Source organism: Pagrus pagrus (assembly GCF_965226575.1).
Source record: "Pagrus pagrus genome assembly, chromosome: 23".
In the NCBI taxonomy this organism is placed as follows: domain Eukaryota; kingdom Metazoa; phylum Chordata; class Actinopteri; order Spariformes; family Sparidae; genus Pagrus; species Pagrus pagrus.
Window position 1 is genome coordinate 22233253 of NC_140205.1, and position 24829 is coordinate 22258081.

The 24829-nt window shown below is 42.1% G+C and overlaps 2 protein-coding genes across 3 annotated transcripts in view; both read right to left on the reverse strand.

Annotated features, from left to right (window-relative positions):
- Positions 1 to 14842, reverse strand: part of braf (B-Raf proto-oncogene, serine/threonine kinase) — a 36281-nt gene extending 21439 nt beyond the window's left edge. The window contains exons 1-8 of one of the 2 annotated variants that reach the window (XM_084345382.1): positions 14672 to 14842; positions 8558 to 8659; positions 8172 to 8450; positions 6177 to 6280; positions 5584 to 5686; positions 5305 to 5453; positions 3181 to 3300; positions 1203 to 1362 (exon numbers count right to left, since the gene is read on the reverse strand). In XM_084345382.1, coding sequence (XP_084201508.1) covers positions 1203 to 1362; positions 3181 to 3300; positions 5305 to 5453; positions 5584 to 5686; positions 6177 to 6280; positions 8172 to 8450; positions 8558 to 8659; positions 14672 to 14827 — 1173 coding nt within the window. In that variant the 5' untranslated portion in view covers positions 14828 to 14842. The remainder of the gene's footprint in view (positions 1 to 1202; positions 1363 to 3180; positions 3301 to 5304; positions 5454 to 5583; positions 5687 to 6176; positions 6281 to 8171; positions 8451 to 8557; positions 8660 to 14671) is intronic. The other variant, XM_084345381.1, reaches the window with a different exon arrangement.
- A 2334-nt stretch (positions 14843 to 17176) lies between these two features.
- On the reverse strand, positions 17177 to 24159 carry mrps33 (mitochondrial ribosomal protein S33). Its single transcript, XM_084346107.1, has 3 exons — positions 23830 to 24159; positions 19330 to 19559; positions 17177 to 17861 (listed from the first exon to the last, which is right to left on the reverse strand). The coding sequence occupies exons 2-3, from the start codon at positions 19542 to 19544 to the stop codon at positions 17756 to 17758; spliced, it is 321 nt and encodes a 106-aa protein (XP_084202233.1). The 5' UTR covers positions 19545 to 19559; positions 23830 to 24159; the 3' UTR covers positions 17177 to 17755.
- Between the last annotated feature and the right edge of the window lie 670 nt (positions 24160 to 24829).

The following is a 24829-nucleotide window of genomic DNA, read 5'->3' on the forward strand; positions in this document are numbered from 1 at the left end:
TGTCGGCGCCCATAACCAGTTGGGTTGTCTGGACAGAGTATACTGCACCCTGTGCAGAGCTCTTTGGCCGGCTCGAAATCTGCAGCGATTGTTTCGGCATCTGTTCCATTTTCTTCGTGTGCCACAAGCGGTAAGGAAACGCACTACTGACCTATTAGAAATAGAGTCACTGCTGTATGTGATCGTGTTTTTATGTATTGATTCCTCAGAGCTGCTGATTATGCAGGCACATACATACAGGTGGCATAGAGACCGCTCCCCACACATCACCACGCAAGTCTAAGATCCTTTTAACTTCATTCTTGCAGAAGATGCAACATCCTGCTTAAGCAGGAACACATAAAAGCCATACTTTATAAATTCAGGAGGTTAGTTTCAAGATCAGCTCTACGTGTGACGAGTAGGGGAGGAGCAGAACAGCATTTCAAGCACCTGCGTTTGTTGCCGAAGCAAAGTGTGATATTTATGAGCAATGCTGCTCCGCAACTTGCACTGAAGAGTTGAGTTTATTTAAACTTCTATCTGAGTCTACTAGACTACTAGAAAAATGCAGAGTGCAGAATCTCGTGTCCATATACATTTTTCTGGCATAAATCACTGGCAGCATGCTGGCTGGGATGAGGGGTTTGTGCAGTGAGAGAAAATAAATGCGTCACATGACTGAACACTCTAAATGTCTAATCAGTGGTGGCAGGTATGTCACGTAAAGTTCTTAAGTTTGAATAATTTTAGTGTGAAACCAAAACTAACCGGATGACACGAACATGAATCTTGGTTCGGACATTGGTCCAGACTTTCAGGTGTGAAAGAACCTTTAAAGGACCAGTTAAACTACTTAATATTGTGATAATGACGATATCTGACTTGATGATGTAATGATGTCATACTGTTACGCACAGCAGCAACAACAAGCATGGCTGAACGCCACAGTAACATTGCTACCAGCTCCATGGTGGAGAGTTAGTTCTTTAAAGTGGGTCTGTGTCTGTGCTGAACCTGATTATTGTCTGTTCTCTACAGGCCTGTTGTCCTGACAGTCTGTATCTGAACCTGTACTCCATGAACAGTGACAGCCTTGGTGCTGGTGCCGATCTTGTATTATTCTGCTCCATGGTTTCGCACATGTATTCAAAAAAAATAGCCATGTTTGAGTTTTCCTGCAGTGTAAGTGAGGATGAAAACGTTAGTGAGAGCAGACTCACATCGATGTTGACGGGTTCGATGGTATTGATATGGACATTGGGGGCGGAGGACGAACGGTCACGCTGGCCAAACTGGTTGCGGTGGTCCTCCTCGTTGGGCCGGAAACTGGGCGGGATGGGTATGGACTTGGACGGGGACACAGTGGTGTGGCACATAGACCTGAAAAGATTATATTTGTTTGTGAAAATTTGACATTTGTACTCATATCTATGCACATTAAATCTCTTTGCTTAATGAACAGAGTCAGAAAAACAAAACAGCAGCTACTATGTACTGAGTGAATAGGCTCCTTACCCTCCATGGTGGGCTGTGGAGGGTAAGGAGCACAAGGGGTAAGGGTACACTGGAGAAATACAATACTATCCCTTTCACACTGGACCCACCAACATCTGCCTTTTGTCTTCAATCTTATAGGGTACAATGTGCATTCATATCCAGGTCAGATGACTCTGCAGTAGTCACGGGTGTTTATTAGTACCATCTCTGATCAGCTGTGGTGAAAACACAACACCTGGGAGGACATGCAAATGTGCACCCCTTGTGTTGAAGTTAGGACGCTGGCTTGTGTTACGACCCCCTTTGGGAGGTACACCTAAAGAGGTCTAACGCAAACCATCAAGTCCAGTTGCAGTTTAAAAGATCATTTAGATGAATTTATCAGCAACCAAACAAACGGAAAAACCCCAAACAATCAAACAAACTGATGGGCAGCCTCCCAGAGCAACCCACCAAGGCCGTCAGAGCTGGGGACTAACCGTCTACCCTAACACAAAGAAACAACTAAACCTCACTGAAACAAAGCCACGCAAACAGGACTACCACACCCATCAGATAAACATAAAACTAAATATAATACCACAGCCGGCCTCCAGGCTGACTGACTGAGTCTCTGCTCAGAAGGTGGAATGGAGGGAGAGAGACAGCCTAGTGCCCTACCCCCTTATTGGTTATCCAGAATCAGCCAGACCGCTTTCACCTGGAAAGCAAGAGGCCAAGCATCAGCCACAGTTGCATGTCCTGGCCAGCAGAGGGGGAGCATGTTACACTTGTTAATACTTTTTCATCTGTCTCTGTTCAAGCAGCTCGAACATCATTCAGTCTGGGCGGAGTTTGGAAGAGAGACTGAAGTAAAAGATATTAAAAAGTAACCACCGTCACATTGTCAGTATCAGATCAATACTCTGCATGTGCACATCTCAACAAAGATGAGGAAGAAGTGAGATGTCTCATCTTTAGATACGTCAATCACCAGCTTAGGAAAAAAAGGTTTAATTCAGAATGTTATTGACATCTAAGACTTCTTTAAACAAGTTTTAACGTCCTGTGAATGTAGTCTGATGAGGTCTATCGTCTGTTGCCTTCCACTGTTCCCTGTATTCTGGCACATAATGAAACTGAATGCGACACACCACAAAAAGGCAAACTCATCTACTGGTAATGTGGAAGGACTAAATTGCCTGTTTCTCATGCGTTTAAAAAAGCGACATATACAGACCAATTTTGGTATAAAACTGTATTAGAGGAGGATGATGCTCCACTTGTTCCTAGGCATGCACAGAGGATAGGGGTGAGAAATGTGAGAACACTGCACTGATTGGTTTGGAGGAATGCCCACCTGAAGAAAATGTTAATTTATCGATTAAAAGCATCAGTGGCCTACTCTTTTTAGAAAATTGAAATATTTTGCAGGTTAAATACAGCCATGCATACAGAAACTGTTTAAAAGATCATGCCATCGTTTAAGCCTGTACAACACAAAACAAGGAAAAGGGTATGTTCATTATCACTCTAACAGTAATTATTTATTTATTATCTATTATTGTGACAATCTTTCTTTGCATCGTGGGAGATGGTAATCAATGTCAGCAAGCAGAAACAAGACTTTTTTAATTATAACTATTCTTATCATCTGTTAGCGTCACCCCTCTCCCCCTGCCTCTCCTGTCCCTCAGAGGGGTGAGAAGGTGCAGAACTCACCCAGTGGAGTCAGATGGGGGGAGTGACGGGCAGGCCTCAGACACGGGGGTGGTTCCCTCTGAGGAGACCTCCTCCTGTGTGAATCGCTGATGCTCGAAGAACTTGGACACTAGCAACAAGCTGCAGAACACAAATCATCAAGGTTAACCATTTCACAGGGACAAAACCTTACATACTTGTGAGGTTCACTCCGATGTATCAATTCTTTAGAGTTCCACTTTTTGATAAAGAGGTCATATTGTGCTTTTTTGGGTTGTTGCTTTTTCTTCCACGCTAAAAGGAGTTACTCCCACAGAACACTGCTCCTGCACTGCCTGAAACGCCTGGTTTGGAGTCAAGCCTTTAATTCCGTAACTTATGTGCGTCACTATGTAACAGGCGTTATGTAAATATACAATTTTAGATATTATAAAATATATATGGCTGGCCCGCAGCCATGGTTACCAGCTGTTTTCAGACATTAGTGCATTAACACAGTTGTCATTTCCACACCCAGCGCCCACGTTGCAAATGTACCTGCACCCACCTGTGCTCCCCTGGGTGTGTTGGTCTTAAAGTGAGGTGTGGTCAGGCCCACTGATGGAGGATTGCTCTCTTGAGGCAGCAGAAAGCGACAGCACCACAGACCAACAAAAAGCTGGTCTGAAGTCACAGCTGCAGTCTGTTTCCTGATATTTACAGGACGCATTAGATGCTCCTACACAGCGGGTTCACACCGTTCATACACTCTGATGTGATGATTTGAGAGGCTGCTTTCAGTTATTTTAAACATTTCCATGAACACAGTCATGTCACTGTGACAAATATCGTGGCACATTTAATCAACAAAACTAAAAGCTGTAGTTAAAAACTCTCCAAAGGGAACGAGTCAGCAGTTTTAAATAATCAATGAAGTTTATCAGCTGTTCCTCGTGTTAATGTACAGATACACATATTGTTCCTGCTGCTGGAGGATCACTGCAGGTCATGTCATTAATATTTTCCTCATTAAGGACGTATTTCACCCTCTCATCCCACCGTTAGTGATCAGGATGATACTTTTATGACCCCTCCCATCTGATCCAGGGACTGAGATCCACACACACACAGAGGGAGGCGCAGCAGGACTTGGACATCTAAAGGGCCCACAGTGTGTGAATGGGATGCTGCAGCAATGCATCATATGAGAAAAATAATGTGTTTTTTGAAATTAAAAAGTATGTAAACCTATTCTACTAGGACCCCCAAATAAAAGTATGAACCTGAAAATCTTGTCCCGAGTGATCCAATCACAAGTGAACAGCTCTCGGTCCATCAGTTCACACACTACATTTACTCTCATCTTACATCTCAACAACTACTCGAGTGACCACTTGTGCTCAGATCTCACTTCTCTGCTCTATATGGAAATAAACACGTTAAAACAGACTCAATGTTTTTTAAACAAAGCAAGAAAGAGCTCAATGTATAACAATGATTAAATTAAAAAGAAGGGCAAAATAATTAAATATCTGTCAGAGACAGCGTTTCAAAACATGTATAAAGACTCTCCTAACTCATCAACTCACAAAACTGAGCAGTTCTTCTGTCTGGGGACTCAACAGCCATCACAGATGTAGCCTGTATTGGTTATTTTTTCATGCATTTGTAAAATTTGACATTTTATTTTAATGTCAATAAAATGTTGTCTTCTTTCATACATTTGGTGCAAATGGTAAAATCAGTGTAACACTGTGTTCACACAGCTTTTTACAGAAAAGAAACAACTTAATATATTGCATTCACTGCCTTATTTACAAGAAGTCACAAATGATTTGGAATTTGCCGTAAACCATTTGTTACGTTTCTCCTCTCTCAACAACTCTTAAAAAAACACTCCAGACACATTTGTAAGGGAGTCTGGTGGTGGCGACTAGTTCAGTGGTTACCGGGGATAAACAGAACACAGGGGCACATATTGTGTCTTGTTGTTGCATGAAAAATACCTGTTGTTCCTGACATGTACCATAACTTCATAGTTAGAAAGAGGTGGTACCGAGTAATAAGTACCTGTAATGCCCATTTCAAGCACTCTATAACAAGCACAATCTAAGATCATGAATTCTTCATTCCTGCACCATGGTCCCTCCCCTGTCTGTCACTTACTCTAGTTGGTCATAGTTGACACACATGAGGGGAACCTCTGTGCTGCAGCGCTGGTGGAACTTGTAGCCACAGGTTTGACAGCGGAAACCCTGGAACAGCAGCTTTCTGCAGAAGTCACAGAAGGCCAGTGTGAAGAAGGTCTTCCTCACCTGTCAGTCAAACACACAGACACACACACAATCAGAACCAAGTAAGGCTGAGCAATATGATTAGTATATTACGTCATCAAATGTATCTGTCATCGAGTCATTTTGTGAGATTCTGTCTAATAGTACTCACAAAGTTGTGTGTGGTGAGCGGCACGTTCTCCAACACTTCTACATGTAACTCTTCTCCTGTCAGCCAGGAGATGTCCGTGTCCCAGCCAATTGGCTTCTTCTCTCTGAAACAGGAAGTGGAGAGTTAGGGGAACTGTCTACACCTCACACTGATGTTGGTTTAACCATCATCACATCTAGTTGTGTAAACGGAACCATGACGGTACCCAGCAGAACCCCAGCACATCCTACAGCTACTATGTCACGCTTTCATTGATTCAATTGACATTTAACACAATTTCATTTGTAACCTCGACAGCAGTACTTATATCATATATCATCATAAAACATGTTTTCTCTCTCCCTTTCCCTTTTACAACTTTAACACAGAAATGTTTACTCAAGAATACACCCAAAATGACCTGATTCTGACATTACTCCCAGTATATTTTTACACACAACAAAATGTCTTTCATGTAACAGTACTTTTAAAAAAGTACATTACTCTGTAACTCTTTCCACCTCTGTGCACCATTATATGGATTATTGGTTAGTCTCCTCTACAGTGTGTTCTGGTCCTCTTCATGTAGGACAGAATGTTAGTAACAGACATACCCGTCCTGTATCCTGTACACTGCACAGCACTCTGGAATGAGGCCTCGCATCATCAGAGCTTTCTTCAGCGAGTCCCTCACAATCATCCCACAGCGGGCCGGGACCTGAACACAGCACAGCGACACTCACTGAGCTGACATGGTAGAGCTGAGAAGGCTGATATCAGAGAGGAAATGAGCTGATGCAACCACTTCAGTTTGGATGTTGAAACTTTCAACTGCAGAGTTGGACTGAGAATGTTCCTTGCAGCCATTGATCTTGGTGGACATGGTTTCAGGTGTGCTGGCAACCTGGTCTGTATTTACCATGTCCAGTTGTTTGAAAGATAATTGAACATGAAGGAATACCTTGTTTTGTTTTGTTTTGTTTTTTAAATGCTGGAAATGATAAAATTAATAAAATCAGATTAATAATCAATTAATTGAAGTTTAGTTGATTGATTGATAGTTTGTAAGTTACAGCCCTTCACTGATCATCGACCTGCAGAGAGCCAAAACACAGAAAAACCTTCCTGTAAAAATATACAATGAAACTAATGTTCACCTGTGCAGCTCAGGCTGCTTAGGCCTCAAGATCCGGCCATGTGATCTCAGTGCACCAGTGACTGTATACTGGACAGATGTTTAAACTTCCTTTTCCTCAGTCAGAGCCACAGTGGAAAAACTTGTTCGCAGGGATTCTGTTTAGATTTTCACTGCCCATCAAACCTGGCCTGTGTTCAATATCAAATTGCTTTGCAGTAGTCAGCAATGACTCGAATTGAAAAATATTTTCACTTTTAAATTTCTTGTAACGTACGGCGCATCTCCCATAAATGTTGCCATTGTGACTCTCTGGGTTGGGCTCTCTTGACACTAGCCACCTCTGTTGGTTGGTCTGTAGATGAGGGTTGTAGCAGCAGTCCTACTGTGACAATTTGATCCTGAATTTTGAAGCAGGTTGTCTTTGGTCACCAAAGCAGCAGATCAAGGAGCAGTGTGTTAGAATGGCAGAATGGGGTGGTAATGTGTTACTTTTACTCTGTTACATGTGCTTGAGTAACTTTTTGGATGTAAATTCTAGTTTCTGGAGTAGTTTACATGCAGCATACTTTTACTCTTACTTGAGTAGATTTTTAGAGAAGAATCACCCTTACTGCGTTACATTTTGATACATTCATTGCACTACTTTTTTTTCTCATTTTATACATTCATGCACATTTCTTTAAGAGGCAGGTGGTCAGCTGGTCACAGCTGTGCTGGCGCTCTGTTATCCTACCACAGCCACACCTCCACATGACCCTTCAACACAGGATAATGGCTGAAGCAGAGGAATGGCTTTAAAATAGTGCTAATCGCTAATATTAACAGATGCCTGTAAACAGTGCACAGTGCACAGTTCACAGGGCAGCAGGCTGTGGTTGTGCAGTCATCAGAGAAGTTTGATACTATATACATACAGTATAACATGGTTCAAAAGTGCTTCTGCTCCTGCTTTCTGCTGTGATGTATATTTTCAAGCTAACAGTATGCAAGTGGTGTGCATGTAAGCAAACACACTATGCAGTGTAGCCTGATGAAGGAGAGAGAAAAATGTTATTAATGTACAAGAAATCAATTTCATTTCATGTAACTGCAGACGGTCGTCACATGAAAGTGAAGAGCTGAACACACCTGCATCACCTCCTGACTGGCATGAATACATTTAGATTTAAACACTTCTCTTACATTACTGTCTTCATGTGATTGGGCAGACCTGGACATGTGGGGGTGTGATCTGATCACAACTGATCTGTGGCTGTCTTGAGAGGTACACACTGGTAACACTGTCCTGGTGTAAATGAAGCAGGTTATCCAACCAGGAGACATTTCATCACAAACAAATACAGGTGAACTTCTTTACCTTTACCTGGGGAAGACCATCTGTGGTTGAAATAATTCATATCCAATCAAATAAAGACAGTTGTGTGCTGGTGTTTTTAACTTTCCTTCTTTTTTTCTTAATTCCTCTACATACCACTGTTCTCTGTTTGTTCGGCAGGAAGACCCTGACGATGGGCTTCTGAGGGGAGCGAGGGTTGGCCCTGCTGGCGTCTGTGGGGGTCTGAAGGACAGCCAGGGTGCTGGGGGCTGAGGGAAAGGCCCCTCCAACCCCACAACCTTCCATCTTGACCTCCAAAAGGGCTGGCGTGGGAGAAGGAGAGCAGGAGAAGTCTGTACTGTTGCCCATAGCCTCCAGCAGCTGCTGCTCCCTCTGCTGCAGGGCGTCCAGTTTACTGGTGTACTCCTCATAGGCCTGACAGAGACGACACACACAAGAGCACGGACAGCATCAATGCCTGAAGCAACATTCATGAGATTTCTTTTTAGTAATTATTTTCATGAAAGCCAAACCGATCTTACCTCTAGATATATGGAAGGAGGATTGTGTTCTCCTCCAAACTTGTCCAGAAGAGCCTCTATGTGTTCTTGTGTCAACTTGATCATCTGTTTGATATTCCAGATCTGCGGGGAAACACACCAAACAATGTTAACAAATTTAGACTTTAGATGAATAAACTGGATTGGAAGTCTATAGATTGGACCTTCAGCCTCCCCCAAGATAGTGTGACAGGGCACTGCTGATGATGCCAGGAACAGAACTACACTTCATTACTGCGTTTCAAAATGGTGACTGTGTTACATCAGGCAGTCAGAAATTCTTGCCATGGTAGACCACACATTGGACCAGGACCAATCAAAGCTTACTGAGACCACATCGTGCACTCCTCCCACATAGAGAGGAGAAGCCCCTCCCTTTCCCGTGGACCACCGCGGGACATTATATTTGAAAAATATGTATGGCAGTGAATGGCGAGAGACAAATAATTTTTTGATAAGAAAGAGGGGCGGCTCTCTCTCGTGACCTGACATTACTCTGTGTCCATGGATGCACGCTTACAAAATGCAGAACAAAAAATCTGTGGTTGATACAACAGCTCGAAAGTCCAGCAGATGATGGGTATCGAGTCATTTGGAGGATTTTTGACGGCAAAAAAGTGGGGTGCTCTGGGTACGGGCGAAATGGAGAGCGGTTTAATATTGTTCATTTGCATAAACTACAAACACTGTAGTGATACAAAGCCAGTTGAAAGTCATCAAAGTTCCCATTTAACTTGGCCAAAGAACTTGTTGCCACCAACCATGTCAACAACAGGGAGATCAGCCACACTAAAACACTCCTCTGTGGACAGGATCACTGCAAATAATCTCCAGCTACACTGTTCAACATCAATTCACTGCTCAACAGAAAATGTATTTCAAAATAGAAAACATTACGCCTCATAACTCGGATTGCAGTCTTCATAACACAAGATTCTGGCAATCAGGGCGCTACAATCCCAAAAAAACCCTACAAAATCCTAAAGCGACTGGGTTTTCTCCTCGTGAGTATTGGCAGAGTGATTAGCTTTTGATGTGTGTGTAGTAAAATGGAGATAATTCTCAAGGCTAATAATGAAATGTTCCATATGTTCATCATACAATAAAATTTCAGATTTTTTTAACTCAATTTAAATTAATCAATCGCAATAAAATAGAAATCCCAGCATGGCTAAGTGCAATTTCCAGATTGCAAGAAACTAAAATTTGCTGGTAAAATGTGACAAACAGCATTATAATGGCAGCTGTTGTGCTGCAGAGATGTTCTGACATACAAATCTCCTTCTCCTGATGGAAGAAAACAGACCCCAACAAATGACACATCATCATTATCTTAATAGTTTTCAGTGAAAATGAAAATTGTGACGCAAAAATGATTATTCCTATTAAAGGTGAATCATATCGCAATGCCTGTCAAAATAATCGTAATATGATATATATATATTTTTTTTTACCACATCACAACTTTTGGCCAGTGTTGACAGGCCTACAGACCTACATACAACAGAAAGTATGTAAAGAGAGGTGAGAGCAGGAGAGAGGAGCAGAGGCAAGACCAACCACAGGAAACAGGCTGTCTGGGTGGGTCTTGAAGCATTTCATTAAGCGTTGAGCCTCTTTATCACACACACTGACTGCAACTTGTCCATGTTCATGTTTGCCATCATTCCAAAGTAAAACTGCCATAATCTGACAAAAGGCTGAGACAGCAGAACAGGTCGAATGTTTAAGGAAGGATACAACTACGGTTCACTAAATTCATTTCAATCTGTGTCAATTAACTTTTGCTTTTTCTGAAGTTCACCACAAGGCATCATGAAGTAGTGACTCTGTTTAGTCAAACTGTCAGGGGAATCTGTTCTGAGCACCTTCATGTTTCAATTACATCTATTGACGCAAAATAAAACTCCTGCACTTCAGCACTACTGGAAAACTCCTAGGTGAAACACCGTCCTGGGACTAAAACTTCAAGAAAACCGTTCTGGGAAAAGGGCTATAAATGATGCTTTGTCCTTTTGTAGTAAGTTTGGCGATATTCATATGAAACTCAAATGAACTGAAGCCAGTGGCTTACTGGAGAGAAGGATATCAAGTTAAAAGTGATGCTTTGGAAAATAGCCAGTGGTAAGATATTGACAACTTGTGGGACTTATGGGATAAAACATGAAGAGCCACTGGTAAAACCCTTTAATATTTTATGTTAAAGAGCAAAGCACAGTGTATGTTAACAAACTGTAATAGTCCAACACAACCTCCAGTAGATATCTGTCATCCAAGAGGACGACGCTGCCACCTAGGTGTTAAATACATATATACTCAACATACAGACACAAATACACGGGTAACAGACGGGATGGGAGAGGGAGTCAGAGAAGAGTTGTTTCACACAACATGCTCTAAAAAGAGCAGACAGCAAAAACAGAGCTCACAGTAGTTGGTGGTGGGCAGCAGGAGTACCTGAGTAGGAAGCTTCGTGTAACAAGAGTAGCATGGCTCCTTTAAGAGCAGGGCAGTGTTTGAGGGGTGTGCACAGAGAGCCAAAGTCACGCGACAAAAAGACTTTGTGTTGTAGTGAATGAAGAGACACAAATCATTTTTTTGATGTCAGGCAATTATAAAGATCATTTTCCAAGTCAACAAAGTCATAGTTTGTTATATTTAAGTAAAATATCATCTAGTTTTGTATTGAACTACATCGTCATGCTCAACATATGTCACAAGAAATCTGCTCATATTGACAACTGCAGTTCTGTGAAAGGAGAGCTGGTTCTGGTTCAGTTCTGTGAGCTGCTGATATACAGGAGCAGCTCTACGACGTTACAGTTACGAGACGACGTCACTAACTTCACTGTTGGCTGTGTGGTCTTCATAATCATGTCATTTCTCAGTCTGATATTTCATGAGTTTGATGACAAACTGACTTTCTAAAGTCAAAAAATGATCTGTTAAATTGACAAACATCACATGAGTAGTTCATGGCACAACTCCAGCGGGATCGAATAATTAGTTGTCTTTCTCCATTCACTGCCATACAAAGTTTTTCCAAAATAAGGTCCCATGAGGGAAACCTGAAGGGGCGTGACTTCAGCTCTCTGTAAGGTGCGAGTGGTCGAGCGAGCGTTGAGTGTGCGCAGTGGAGCAGCAGAGACAAGAGAGAAACAAGAGGCCAGTTAGCGGTAAGGCTGCAGTTTAGCAGCCACTTAAATGTACAGTGGAGGCTACGTTTGTCTGCAAATAAAAGGCAGCTGCTTCTCAAGACAAAGGTGAACTCTCTCCTGTGCTGTGTGGCTGCTGCTGGTAAAGGTGAAGGGGTTGGCCCCAGAGCAGGACACAACTCACGCCCAGATGGAAAATAAACACCTCCCCAACTTTTTAAAAGTTTTTTCGCCCCCATGTTAAGAGTAATTTCTGTATTGCTGCTGTTATGGTTGCTTCACTTTATACCATGCATAATTTAACGCTGTTATTCAGCTGTTTTGTATTTTCTGTTTAATATAACGGTTGTGTTTGAGTGAGAAAATGGCTTGAACTGATGTTACAGAGTGCTGTATTTTCCCTGCCACACACTGATGCAAAAATATGTTTTCCAGTGATTATCTTACGTGCATTTTACTCCAGTGATAAAATAAATGCATGTCATAACCATAGTAAGTCAAGTATTTATGTAAAACAACTGATTTCAGTTGAGGGAAAGTTTCTATGACATACAGTGATCAAATTAATGTGTTCTTTTGAATTTGAGGTCCAGTATTTATCTGATAGTGTCTATAAGTAATATCGTAATGCAAAAGTACGATGATGATTAGATGATTGAATGAACTATAGAAATATTAGTAAGATGAGTTTTTATATTATTTTGGGTGAATTAAGTTTTATATTAATAGTAGAGTATTATATTTTATAGAATTATAGAGAGTAGTATTAATTCAAGTAGAGAAAAAAAATGATAAATTAGTCATTAGATTAATTGAAAAAATAATTGTTACATTAATTGATAAATAAATGAATAAATAAATAAATAAATAAATAAATAAGGTACAGCTTCTTTGAGTTTGAATATGAATGTGTGAGTGTCGAGTGAGAAGTAGTTTGAATCTGGCTTCTAGAGAAAGCTGCAAAGCTGCTCCACTCTGAACAGGTCCACTCTGAACAGGTCCACTCTGAACGGGCACGGCAAGATTTTAACTGAATAACAGGAGTTGTGATTTAATGCTGAATCAAAGAGGCTGAGAGAGAGGACATGGTCAGATGGATGAACACTAAACTCAAAAGTAGGGCTGCATCAGCCTGATATTGGGAAATGTATACTATTGGCTATATCAGTACTGGTGAAATAACAGTGAATAATTCTACACACTCTGATACAATAGGTGGTGGTATGCAACTTTAAATTTGGTTTGCAATCCACCAATAAATAGCAGGAAGAAGAAGAATAAGAAGCGCAGCACTGTCGTCAGGCTCATGACGTGTAATCACTGCACCGGGTCGAGCCACGCAGCGCAGACTAGACAGCCACACATGCTGCTGCTGCTGCTGCTGCTGCTGAGGAGGTTTTTAAAGTTTCAAAGGTAGAAAACATGATTTTAGTTTCAATACATCTTCCACAAGGGTTCAGAGAGGACCTCACCAGTTTTAACACATACATTAGTAACTGACATTTCACTTTAAGAGGAAACCCAAACCTTTACACATAAACAAGTTTACTCATCATGAGCAGCACTCTTCCACCTGTGGGAACAGTAGCCCTCTGTGGTTCTGTGGCTGCTCCGGAGAGAAAATAACCCGCTGATGTCATAATGATGTCATCAGGTTGGACTTGAAGTAGATGTTATGAACTGGGGTCTGTGGAGTTGTGGAATGTGGGCATTTACCTGGCAGGGAGGGTCTGGCAAAAAAGTGGTACAGGTTGCATTGTGGGAAATGCAGGATCCAGTGGTGATGCACCGTACTGAAGTCAGGATATATCAACACGTGCAGCACAGAATTCTTTCATTTTTTAATCTGTGTCTTGTGAGTCCCTCAACTTTACGGGCGTGCAGCATTACAGCACTGGACTGCCTTTTAAATGTCTAACCAGTGTTTGTGTGTATATCAGCATCTCTGTATCAATTATTCCTCTGAAAATACATTAACAATAAAACTACGGCATTATTAACTGACATGTAAATGAGACAACTCTTCTGTGGACTTTAAAATGGGGGCCAGGGGCCACATTAGTCTGAGGTAGCTCACAGAATGAGACGTTTCTCATTTTATAGATGGGATACATGACGTGTTAATCTCTGTGTGAGGGCAGGGGCAGGACAGCTTCTGTCAGTAGTGTGATGCTGAATGCTGCTGGATCTGGCTGTAAATATCCTGCTGCTGTGATGGTCCAGCAGTGAGGCCTCTAACCTGCACACTGAACACAGATTTCCAGGCTAGGCTACATGGTCACTGTGAATTAAATGATGAGGACACAGCCTGGGTGATGGTTCCGCCTGTGTGCGTGTGTGTGTGTGTGTGTGTGTGTCTGTGGACGTGGGGGCGGTGACTGTAAAGCCTGTAATATAAATAAAAGTAGCCTGTAGAGCTAACTATAAAACACAGGCACGACTTGAGTTAGCCTCCACCTCCATCATCATCATCAGCCGTTAGAGATGAAGCTCCGAGGAGGGTTGATGGAGAGAAAACTTTGGCCACATCACAGTCCACTACAATGCATTAGAAAGCCGTGTAACTGCGTGTCTTTGTTGCGTCAACAGCGGTGTGTGTGTGCTGTGCTGGCGCACCAGGCTGCAGCTGCAGTGAGCCTGGAAAACGAAGCCAGGAGCGAATGGAATAAAGCAGGCCCGAAATAAACACAGGCTCCGCCGAATACAAGCTTCCCCTCCCGCTACATCAGTCTGTCGCATTTTCCTTTTCAGAGGCAGCCGAGGGCTGGCAGAGCCCCGCGCGCACCAATCCTTTACATTTAGTGCATCGTCCGACCCCCTGCACTGCATCCCCCACGATCCATGTTACAGCCGGTGTTTCCTGAACATTTACATCCAATTACCTCCGCTCGGAGCCCGTGTCCCCTGCTTAGACCCGCTACCCCGCCGCCATAGAACATACCTCCTCATCCTGCGGACCTCCGGGGATCCCCGACGTGCAGGAGGAGTCCAGCCCGGCACCCAGCTCCTCCAGGCCCTGCTCCCTGCCCGGCTCCCGCTCCACGGTGTCTCCGTTAAAGACGGGCGGTGGGGACTCGGCGCTCCTCAACGCCGCCATTTTAAACTGCGAGAAACTGAGTGGAAAATAATAGAGGGAAACGCAGGCTGTGGCTGAGGACAGGAGGGGGAGACAGAGACGCAGGACGGAGTTCCCAAGCCTCTGTAGTGGACGGCTGGCAGAGAATAACTCCTGCTGACCTGCCTCTGAAATATGCCTTTATCGTTATTCTAATTATTATTATTGGTTTATTAGTTTCGACCCTCTCTACATTCTGTAATAGATCATGGAAACAGACTCATTGAGGTTAATATATATAATACTTAGTGGTTTAAATCGGCCACAGGCTGCTATAAGATGATGTCAAGTTTAAACCGCCCATCCTCTAAAAAGTGTCCTGACCATGTGTCCAGGTGTTGTTACTGCAGAGGAACAAACTGCCTCCAGTGACGTCACTCAGTGACAGCAGTCTCATACAGGTGGTAGCCTATCTCGGGATGTGGTCAGCTTCACATACTATATCATACCATCTTTATTCACAGACAGAAATTCTCCAGATCACTTCCCAAAGGCTCAGTGTTTCTCTTAGAACTAAACTCACTACTTAAATCACTTAAGTTAGTAATTAACATAAAATGTAACAGCCTATATTTAAGTCATTTCGAAACCTTTAACCCTGAAACCTCTGACTAATGATATATATATGCTAATCTGTATATGTCCCCTTGTTGTTCTATCTTACTTTGTTCCATACACATATTCATTTATTCTGTCCCTGTCTGATGTCATCTGTAACCTTATTTTCACTTCAGTGTGATTGAATGTGCTACTGTTTGAGTCACCTGAACTCCTTGTAAAGTATTCTCTCTTAAATAAAGGTTTCTAAAAAATAAGGTGATATCTCTGATTCTGCTGTACTGATTTAAATCATTTGTTTCTGAACTGTCCATAATGAGTCTAGTAGTGTTATAGGAGGACGATGCAGAACAGTGTACTGCTTTTCAAAACCAGGGGCCAAATGTATAAAACTGTATGTTCAGGTGTCTGTTCCTACTCGTCTTTTCCTCATACATCTCAATCATCCGTCTGACCGTCCCCAGAATGTAGCCTATTATAAATGCCCCCAATCACCTGGTTTGCAGATAAAGGGACTGGATTTAGTTTAATACTGAGGAGAAATCGCGGAAGCAACTAAGAAGCAGTTGAAGAAGAAGCGCTAGTTTATAGACTGTGAACTTGAAGTAATGATTGATCAAACTGACAGACGAAAAAGATTTAAGATATTATTTGGAGGCTTGAGTTCTGGCATCATCAACAAAATGAAGTGAGTGGAATGGCAGAATGCTACAAAAGCGGTGAAGCTCGGAGCCACGGACTTTGGAGGAGTTAAAAAAAAGTGGTCTGATTTAAAGCGAGGCCGAGAAGCGCATCTCTGCGCACAGTGAGCCACAGGAGGATCCCCGCGACCCCTCCCCTTGACGAGCGGTCATCATCATGGGCTAGAACATCAGTAGGGTCCCTGTAATAAACGCGCTCTTGCCTAAATTGCGCACTGGCAATGTCCTATAGCAACTTCAAAGTAGCCATCATGTGGCACAGCCATTACGCACGGCTGCAGCCCTTATAAAGTGCCGTTTAAAGGACCTGATGATCGGTCACACCTAAAGCTATTGGTACTCCCCAATAATACAGGAGAGCAATCTTTATTTACATACAGACGTGTTTATTTGTTGATCAACATAAAGATCATTATCATTATATGTATCATAATGCACAGACAAACATTTACGGAAGACAATAAAAAATAAGGTTAATAACTCGTGGACCTGTGTCATCCTGACACAATTTAGTGAAAAAACAGCTCACAATAAAATGTCACCCTCATTCACACAAGAGTGGCTGAGACACCATTCATCATATTACACACTGTACACTCAAAATGATTTCCAAGCTGTTGCTATATACTAATCTGTGCTTTAATCAGACAGATTCATTTATTTGTTAATATAATCTTATTCTGAATTTGATGCCAGCACCATGTTTCAAACGAGCTGAGACAGGTGCAACAAAAGACTGGGAAAGTTGTGGAATGCTCTAAAAACACCTGTTTGGAACGTTCCAACAGTTTCATTGATAACTATGATTGATAATTATGATTGGATATGAGAGGGGCCTCCTCAAAAGGCTCAGTCATTCACAGGCCTCTATGGGGTGAGGTTCAACACTTTGTCAAACACATGATTGGGAACACTGCAGTTTATTTGCAAATGGCTGTATTCTGTTTTAAATCAGGATTTGCACAGCGTCCCACTTTATCTAGATCAGGGTTTTATTTTACCAACATCTGTGTCCTGTGTTGTAGTCTTACTGCAGTGTTTTTGACTAGCAGGCAGAAAGAGCGTTGTACACTTCACATTACTCACATCAATTTTATTTTGATAACATGAAAGATGTCCCTTTCTTTGAATCATTTTCCAGCCACTCCATTTAGATAACACCAGCACTACTTGCAAGTTGACATGAGGTACAATATAGCTGTAACAGAGATTTGCCAATAATCCACAGACCTTGGAAATGGTCATACTGTACATGTCTTGTTATACGTGCTTTCAGACAATCATAATATCAGCTTGTTTTGGTAGTTCCCAACTGAAAGCTACACGTTAGCATCTGATTGGCTGTTTGTTGCTCTACTGTTTCACCCTTTGCAAAAGTCTGTTCAATAATAAAAGAATGGAATTCACTTTAATACAACCAACATAATGAGAATGTTTCATATGTAATGCTGACCTAAGGTGTTATTCTTGCCAACATTGAAAAGCTTCGGACAAAGCGACTGGACAGTCCTGACCAGACCAATGGAATTCTTTCAGGATTAGCATGTCCCCACAGTGATTGTGTAGACGGTCCAATGATGTCTGCCTCCATAAAAAGAATTAAATATCATGAGTCCGCTGGAGGTGTATGGAGATGTAGAACTGTTGTGGCTCATTTTTTCTTGCCCGCTCTTTTCCCCTCTCCTTTCTTCGGCTTCCCTTTTCCTCTCAGTTTCCTCAGGCGACGCATCTCCTCCTTGAAGTCTTCGTGCTCGTCTCTGAGAGGGAAGAGCAAACTCTTTATTAGGGGTGTAACAATACACAAAAATCACGGTTCGATACGTACCTCGGTTTTGAGGTCACGGTTCGGTTCATTTTCGGTACAGTACGGGAACAAAATGCAAAACATAAATTTGCTTGTTGTTTATTCGGAACTTTTGTAAACCAACAATTTATTGTAACATTATACAAAATATGAAAATAAAATTAAAAAATAGAATACTGTTGTAAAGTGCTGCCTGGTAATAAGTTAAATAAATAATTGTCACTGTCTCTTTAAGTCCCTCTGCCAGGTTTGCACTGGTGTGTTGTTCATACGGGCTGAGTTGCAGGGAGAGGCTGCTTGATTGCCAAAGTCAGCTGCGTTTGCACTAAGGTAATTTTTTTTCTTGTAGCAGTGATATTCACACTTGGGTGGTGCCGTTTCAAGTGCCGCGGCACAACGCAGAAATTCAGCCGAATTTAGCACAGAGCAGACAGGAAGTCTGACACGAAACAACAACAATACATCCGGTTGATTTTCAAAATAAAACACTCCGTGTTGATACAAGCACAAAAACCCTAAAAAAGAGACAAATACGCGCTCTTCCTCTAATCCTTCAGTCGGGAACACTTTGTGTTGTGTTTATAACACGTATAACTGCAGTCGTGTGTGATTATGTAATCATCACGGGAATTGTTTCGGTTTCGTTTCTCCAGCTGTTCGGCGGATCTGCACCGTGCTGGACTCGTCTTTCTCCGTTGCAATATTTAACCAGGAAGCCGAAGTGTTCCCAAGCAGGAGGCTTAAGTGACAAGGGAGGGCCTTCACGCTCTGGTTTCGCGCTAGCGTTAGCCATGATGTAAACGGGCTGCACGTGTAGCTGCAGGCAGAATATAAACACAGCAACTTCTGTTCTGGAAACTCACCCGTGCACAGCCCTGTACCGAACCGAACGTCCTGTACCGAAACAATTCAATACAAATACATGTATTGTTACACCCCTACTCTTTATTATAACTTTCAACATGCTTACTGAGGGTTTGTTCCACAGTAACGTCACATTTTCTTCTTTTTACTCAAATACCAGTCTCACTCACTGATTTCTACTTTTTTGACCGCTGTTAAGTTGTTAGGTCATTATGATACATTAGATACTATCCGAAATACTTTATGAATCCCCAAGGGGGAAACTAGGCGTCATTATAAATATTAGACAGGTAGGACATTAATAAAAAAAGACATAGACATCTCAGGGCAGTACAAAATTAGGGGAGAGCACAGCTCCATGGTCCCAGTAGGCTTGTACATAATTTGAAACACGAATTGAGTGAGAGATTGAGTTTCTTTGACATTTGCTCAACAGTCAACAAAAAAAGTGACAAAGTAGAGGTAAAGAGTACTGATGGAATTAGTGCAGCGGAAATGTAAATTATACTGAATTTACCAGGTTTGTGTCAGTGTGGGAAGTATATTCTTTAGAGTACCTGAACAGTCCCATGAATCTAAGCTTCTGGGTCATGGCGTAGTAAATCTTGTGCTGTGGGTACCAGTCATACACCTCCTTCCTCTTGGCCATGGGAGGCTCCTGGAACAGCTTGACTACCTTCATAGATTTGGAGTCTGTCGGACGCACAACCTCTCCAAAGATCTGTGCACTCAGTCTGGCCATGCGCACAGCATAGCTGGACAGACCGGCCATGGCTGCTGAACAGAGCTGAAAGAGAAGACTTTAAACTTGAGACAGGTAGAGCATAAATTCTATAGATCAGATGAACACTTGATCAGGTGAGATACTGAGCCTTGTGTTTAGAGTATGTGCTGTGATGTATTACATCAAATGTTCCCTACTGACAGGTGGATCTGCTGAACAATCAAGGGCTTTTATGTCTGAGGGCTCACTCCCCTATGTGTCAATATCATCAGGCAGTGAGCTAGCGTCAACATTAGCTCCAAGCTTACTGAGAATTGTGGAAAAATTAAGGGTTGGTTTCCAAATTTAAAGAAGATGATACAGACATTGATTATTTGAGAGTTAAAACTCATTATATTGATGATACTGTTGATGATGAATTTGTTTATTAATCCTCCAATTATCTTTAGGGTCAATCTTTTATGCCACTAAATAAATGATTGACATCATAATTTTTTGCTTCATATTTATTTACATTTCTGAATGTAACGGGGGCAACATAAAATGAACCTGATGATTTTTTTACCCACTTTGAATGCGTCAGTGGTCTCTGGGGTCAATTTGACCACAGGCTGTTTTAGTTGTAAACAACATACTGTACACATTTTGTATGTTGCAATGGCAGTCAAACTAGTGATTCCTTCACATTTGTACATATTTTACATACCATATTGACTATTGACTCAGGTTTATGACCTGACTTTCACATCAGGAAGTGGAGTGGGTGGTGGTGGTGTCAAGCGACTCACTGCAGTTCGAGCAAAACAAAACTGGCCTTCAGCCAACACAACTCATTTGATAGAGGTGTTAAAGGAGTTAAAGATTGCTGAACGCCTCGATGGTTGAAAGGCAAAAAATAAGTTGTTCAAACAAGTGTTTGAAAAGATGAGTGAAGCTGGAATCCACTAGACCAAGTAGGTGGTCGTCAGACAGAGGTCAAGTAAGGCACAAATGTGGTCTTGATGAAGTTGGTTCTGCTGGACAGAGTGCTGTCCTGAAGCTGGCATTTCTTCACCGTATTAACCGCACCTTGAGTGGAAATGCATATAAAAACTGATGTGACATCATAAGAAATCATTGCTTCCTCTGAGTCCAGTGTTATTTCTCTCCCCTTGTTGGCGAAATCCTGTGAGTTTTTGATATGGTGTTGAGTGTCACCGACCAAAGGAAGGATACTGGCTAAGTGCTTGGATATGTTATTGGAAACTGAGTTGATGCTGCTGATGATGGGTCTGAGTGGTGCTCATTCCTTGCCGGCAAGATGGTGATGCCAGTCTCTTTTGAGTGGTGCCAGGGCCTTCCTTTCCTCGGTAGTGAGGTTGGAGGGGAACCTTCAGAGAGAATCATGCCGGCAGACAGAGGGAGATGCACTGTAGCGCTAAACACAGCAGACTATCACACCAAAGTCACTGAGCTGCTTAGTGATACTAACACCTATGAGTCACTAAGGCGAGATCCTACCAGTAGCTACAAAAAGAAGGTTATAGAATATCTGCAAAAACTTGAAAAGGACGAAGCATTTGACAGCCCATTATTACAGACTGTACCCTGGGGAAGCCATCCCATGTATCTATGGATTCCCCAAGATACACAAGGTAGAGCACCACTCAGACCCATCATCATCAGCATTAATTCAGTTACTTAAAACATATCCAAGCACTTAGCCAGTATCCTAGCTCCTTTGATCAGCAATACTCAACACCACATCAAAATCTCACAGGATTTCGCCAACAAAGTGAGAGAAATAAGCACTCTGTCCAGAAGAACCAACTTCACCCCAGACCACATTTGTGCCTTACTTGACCTCTGTCTGATGACCACCTACTTCCAGTACAGTGAAGGTTTCTACAGACAGAAGCACAGCTGTGCCATGGGCTCACCGGTGTCCCCAATAGTGGCCAACCTCTACATGGAAGAAGTTGAGAGCAGAGCCTTGATAACCTTCACAGGAACTGTTCCTAGACACTGGTTCAGGTATGTGGACAACACATGGGTCAAAATCAGAACAAGGGAAGTGGAAGCCTTCACAGAACATATAAATGCTGTGGACAATAAGATCAAGTTCACACAGGAAGATGTCAGAGGAGACAGTCTGCCCTTCTTGGACTGTGCAGTACACACTGAAGAAGCCTCAACATTGAGATGTACAGAAAACCTACACACAGATCAATACTTGCTGTTCGACTCTCATCACCTACTGGAGCACAAGCTGGGGGTCATCAGAACCCTAAACCATCGGGCTGAGACCGTGCCCACTAAGTCAGAGGGGAAGGAGAAGGAACATAAGCACATCAGAGGAGCACTTATAACCTGTGGATACCCAAACTGGACCTTTGTCAGAACCTCTAAAAGATCCAGAGCAGACAGAGAGGAGGAGACGAGAAAACGTAACAACATCCTCATTCCCTAGGGTCATAACATGCGTGCGTTAATCGCGCGTCAACAAAATGTTCGGCATTAAGAGGAATTTGCCATAACGCATTGTTTCGTTAACTTTGGCAGCCCTAATTATTACCTCATTAATCTGTAAATATTAGAATTCTGAGTTTAAATCTTATCTCCACAACTAGTTAGTGCCCATTTAAGCAACATTTTGCAGGTGAAGCAGAAGGCTAAAGTGCTGCTGATTAAAAACTACACCTGATTTACTACACCTTCCATTTACTTTGGAGATGAAAAGAAGCAGTTGTACTCCTGTCCAACCTTTCCTGCCACAGCAAATCGTACCAGCAGCGCATGGATATACTAAATACTAAATATAGAATGATGCACTATAAATCAACTTCAACTTAATGATGTCATTTGTAAAAAATATGGCCAGTGACAAGGTAGCTCCAAAAATATAGGGGGCAGCATGTCACCAGAGTAACTGACAATTGCTACTCTTTGCTAGCTACCCTGTGGTTAGCTACAGTTAGCTAATTAGCTCATGCCTTGGTGAGCCATTGAGCCAGTGGCCCTAGAGTTTGCCTGGACCTAGACCTCAGATCAGAGGGGGAGTCACCATGGGTGACAGGGCCCAGTTCAACTGGATTGTCGTTAGCCTAAGAGTGAATATGGCTGGACACCAAACTGGTGCTGAATGGTGGTGATTTACAAAAGCTCTGACCAGGACTATGACTCCAGGGACGGGAAGACAAAGCAGGCGCGGACAAGAAATGCATGAAACTGCAAGAATATTTCCACATCTTACTCTGTAAATTGAGGATTTATTTCAACCAAACCAGAGTTAAATGTGGAAGACAAACCAGGACTGTGACTCTGAATAAAGTGTGTTTTACGACGAGGTAACGAGGAAATTAAGCCGATCTTAGTTTTGTTAGAGAGAAACTCGGAATCAGCTGGTGTGCGGTTGTATTTTTCTGTTCAGTTAGGAAAACAGTGAGTCTATTTTGATTTGTTCATTCATTACACCAAAAGCTATACATCTCCTAGCTGGAACTATTGGGACTTCCAGACTATCACCGCTTGCTGGTACAAAGTGGTATTAGGAGATAGGAGTGGCTGAGGCTAGCTGGTTAGCATGCTATGTAAATTCAGTAGATATTTCTGCAACACAGTACAGAGACGTCTCTGACATAATGTGGACAATGTTGTTTCTTCACTCTCTGTTCATAATGTTAGTTCATTTTTTTAATGTTTTAAACTACAATTCTGGCCATATCCTACTAAAGGCTCCTTTTCGCCTTTTAATGTATTATGACTGTTTTACTAATACCACTGTGTTTGTGTGAAATGTTACTACAGATTCAGCATGCTGTGCAACAATTATATGTAGCTGTTAAAGGAAAATATCAACACAGACAATCATTTTAATCTTAACTGGAAACCATTAACCTGTACCAGAACTCTGGTGACTTCCCAACGAGAAATGTTGGAACTGTGTTGTACTTTGGCCATATCTGTGCTGCAGTTTTGTTATTATTATATTTTCTGTTTGTGCTCATGAGATCAGGCTCTATAGTCACATAAATAAATGGAAGGAAAATAAATTCAATAAAAAGACCCTTATAAAGTACAACGTCAAGCAACAGCCGTGTCTGGTGTCATAAAAAACGTTACTAGGATCTACATTTAAGCAACCATGTTGTCAGTCTGAAAAAGTCCTGTCAATATCACATTGACCTCAAACAGTTAGTTCATGTTAGTGGGAGTAAAGTCATTGAAGCTGGCTGTTAACTAAACTTTTACTTCCCTTGAACCTTGATGACAACTCCTCATGTCACAGTAAAACTGGTGACAGCTCCTCATGTGCTCAGTGAGCCTTCTGAACAGTGAGAACATGGTTTCTTACCTGAGTCTGGAGCCTGTACGACGGACGCACCGTTGTGTATCGACACGCAGTTTAAACGCTGGTAGAGTGCAGTGAACTGTAGTCACATTACAATACAGCTCAATTCTTCGTACTTGCGTTGGAGCTAACGTTCACCTTCACACAACACACCGCCATCACAGATCCCACCGCGCATGACACATTTTCCTGGGAGCTGATTGGTAAGTTGCTTTTACTTCCTGTTTCGTGTGAAGGAAACTAGTTTCTGTAAAGTGGTATTTTATTTCCAACAAGACACATTTTATTACATATGAATGTAACGATTAGTTTTCACCAAATGAACGCAGGCAGTCTGTCCTCAATTAAGTATAATCTGTATTTTATGCCATCCTGAATCCAGCGCTGAATGGAAGTCCGTCGCTCTAAAGAGATCGGGGGGGGTTGGCAGGTTTTGCACAAAGTTCCGGTTATCAGTTCCGGCTGTAGTGCAAAGTTGACGTGCGTGCTAAGCAGTGTCGCAAAAGTAGGCTACCTTAACGTCATACTTGAGTAAAATTCTTAAAGTATTTGATATTCAATGTACTGAAGTATCAAACGTTCGCCTAAAAGTTAAAGTAAATTATACATATATTCACACATATGTGTAGCTGCTGCTGATTCTGGTGTGAAATTATGACAACATTTTAATCAAGGACCTTATATGTACACTACACTACACTAAGGCTAAGCGACATCCTCATGTGCAGGAAAACTGTAATAGTTCATTACAGTTCATCAATGGATGTGATGAGAATACTCAAATCAGACCTTTTCCTTTGGCGGGCCAAAACTGAATCTGTATAGTGGGCCGCAAATGATAACACATATTATATTGTGATCATGGTACTAAGGGCCCAAGTTCCCTTAATTTAACGCCTCACTCTGCCATGCACAGATTATGGAAAAACAATGACAATTAGGGATCCTACATATTTAAAGAGCATTTTACCGCACAACAACATAAGACAGCATGAACAGAGAT

What these genes read in the sequence shown, in the direction of transcription:
- mrps33 (XM_084346107.1), bottom strand. Translation starts at nt 19,544, where the DNA reads ATGGCCGGTCTGTCCAGCTATGCTGTGCGCATGGCCAGACTGAGTGCA. An exon ending in AGATTCATGGGACTGTTCAG is followed by an intron (nt 17,862 to 19,329) that starts GTACTCTAAAGA and finishes CTTCCCTCTCAG; the next exon opens with AGACGAGCACGAAGACTTCA.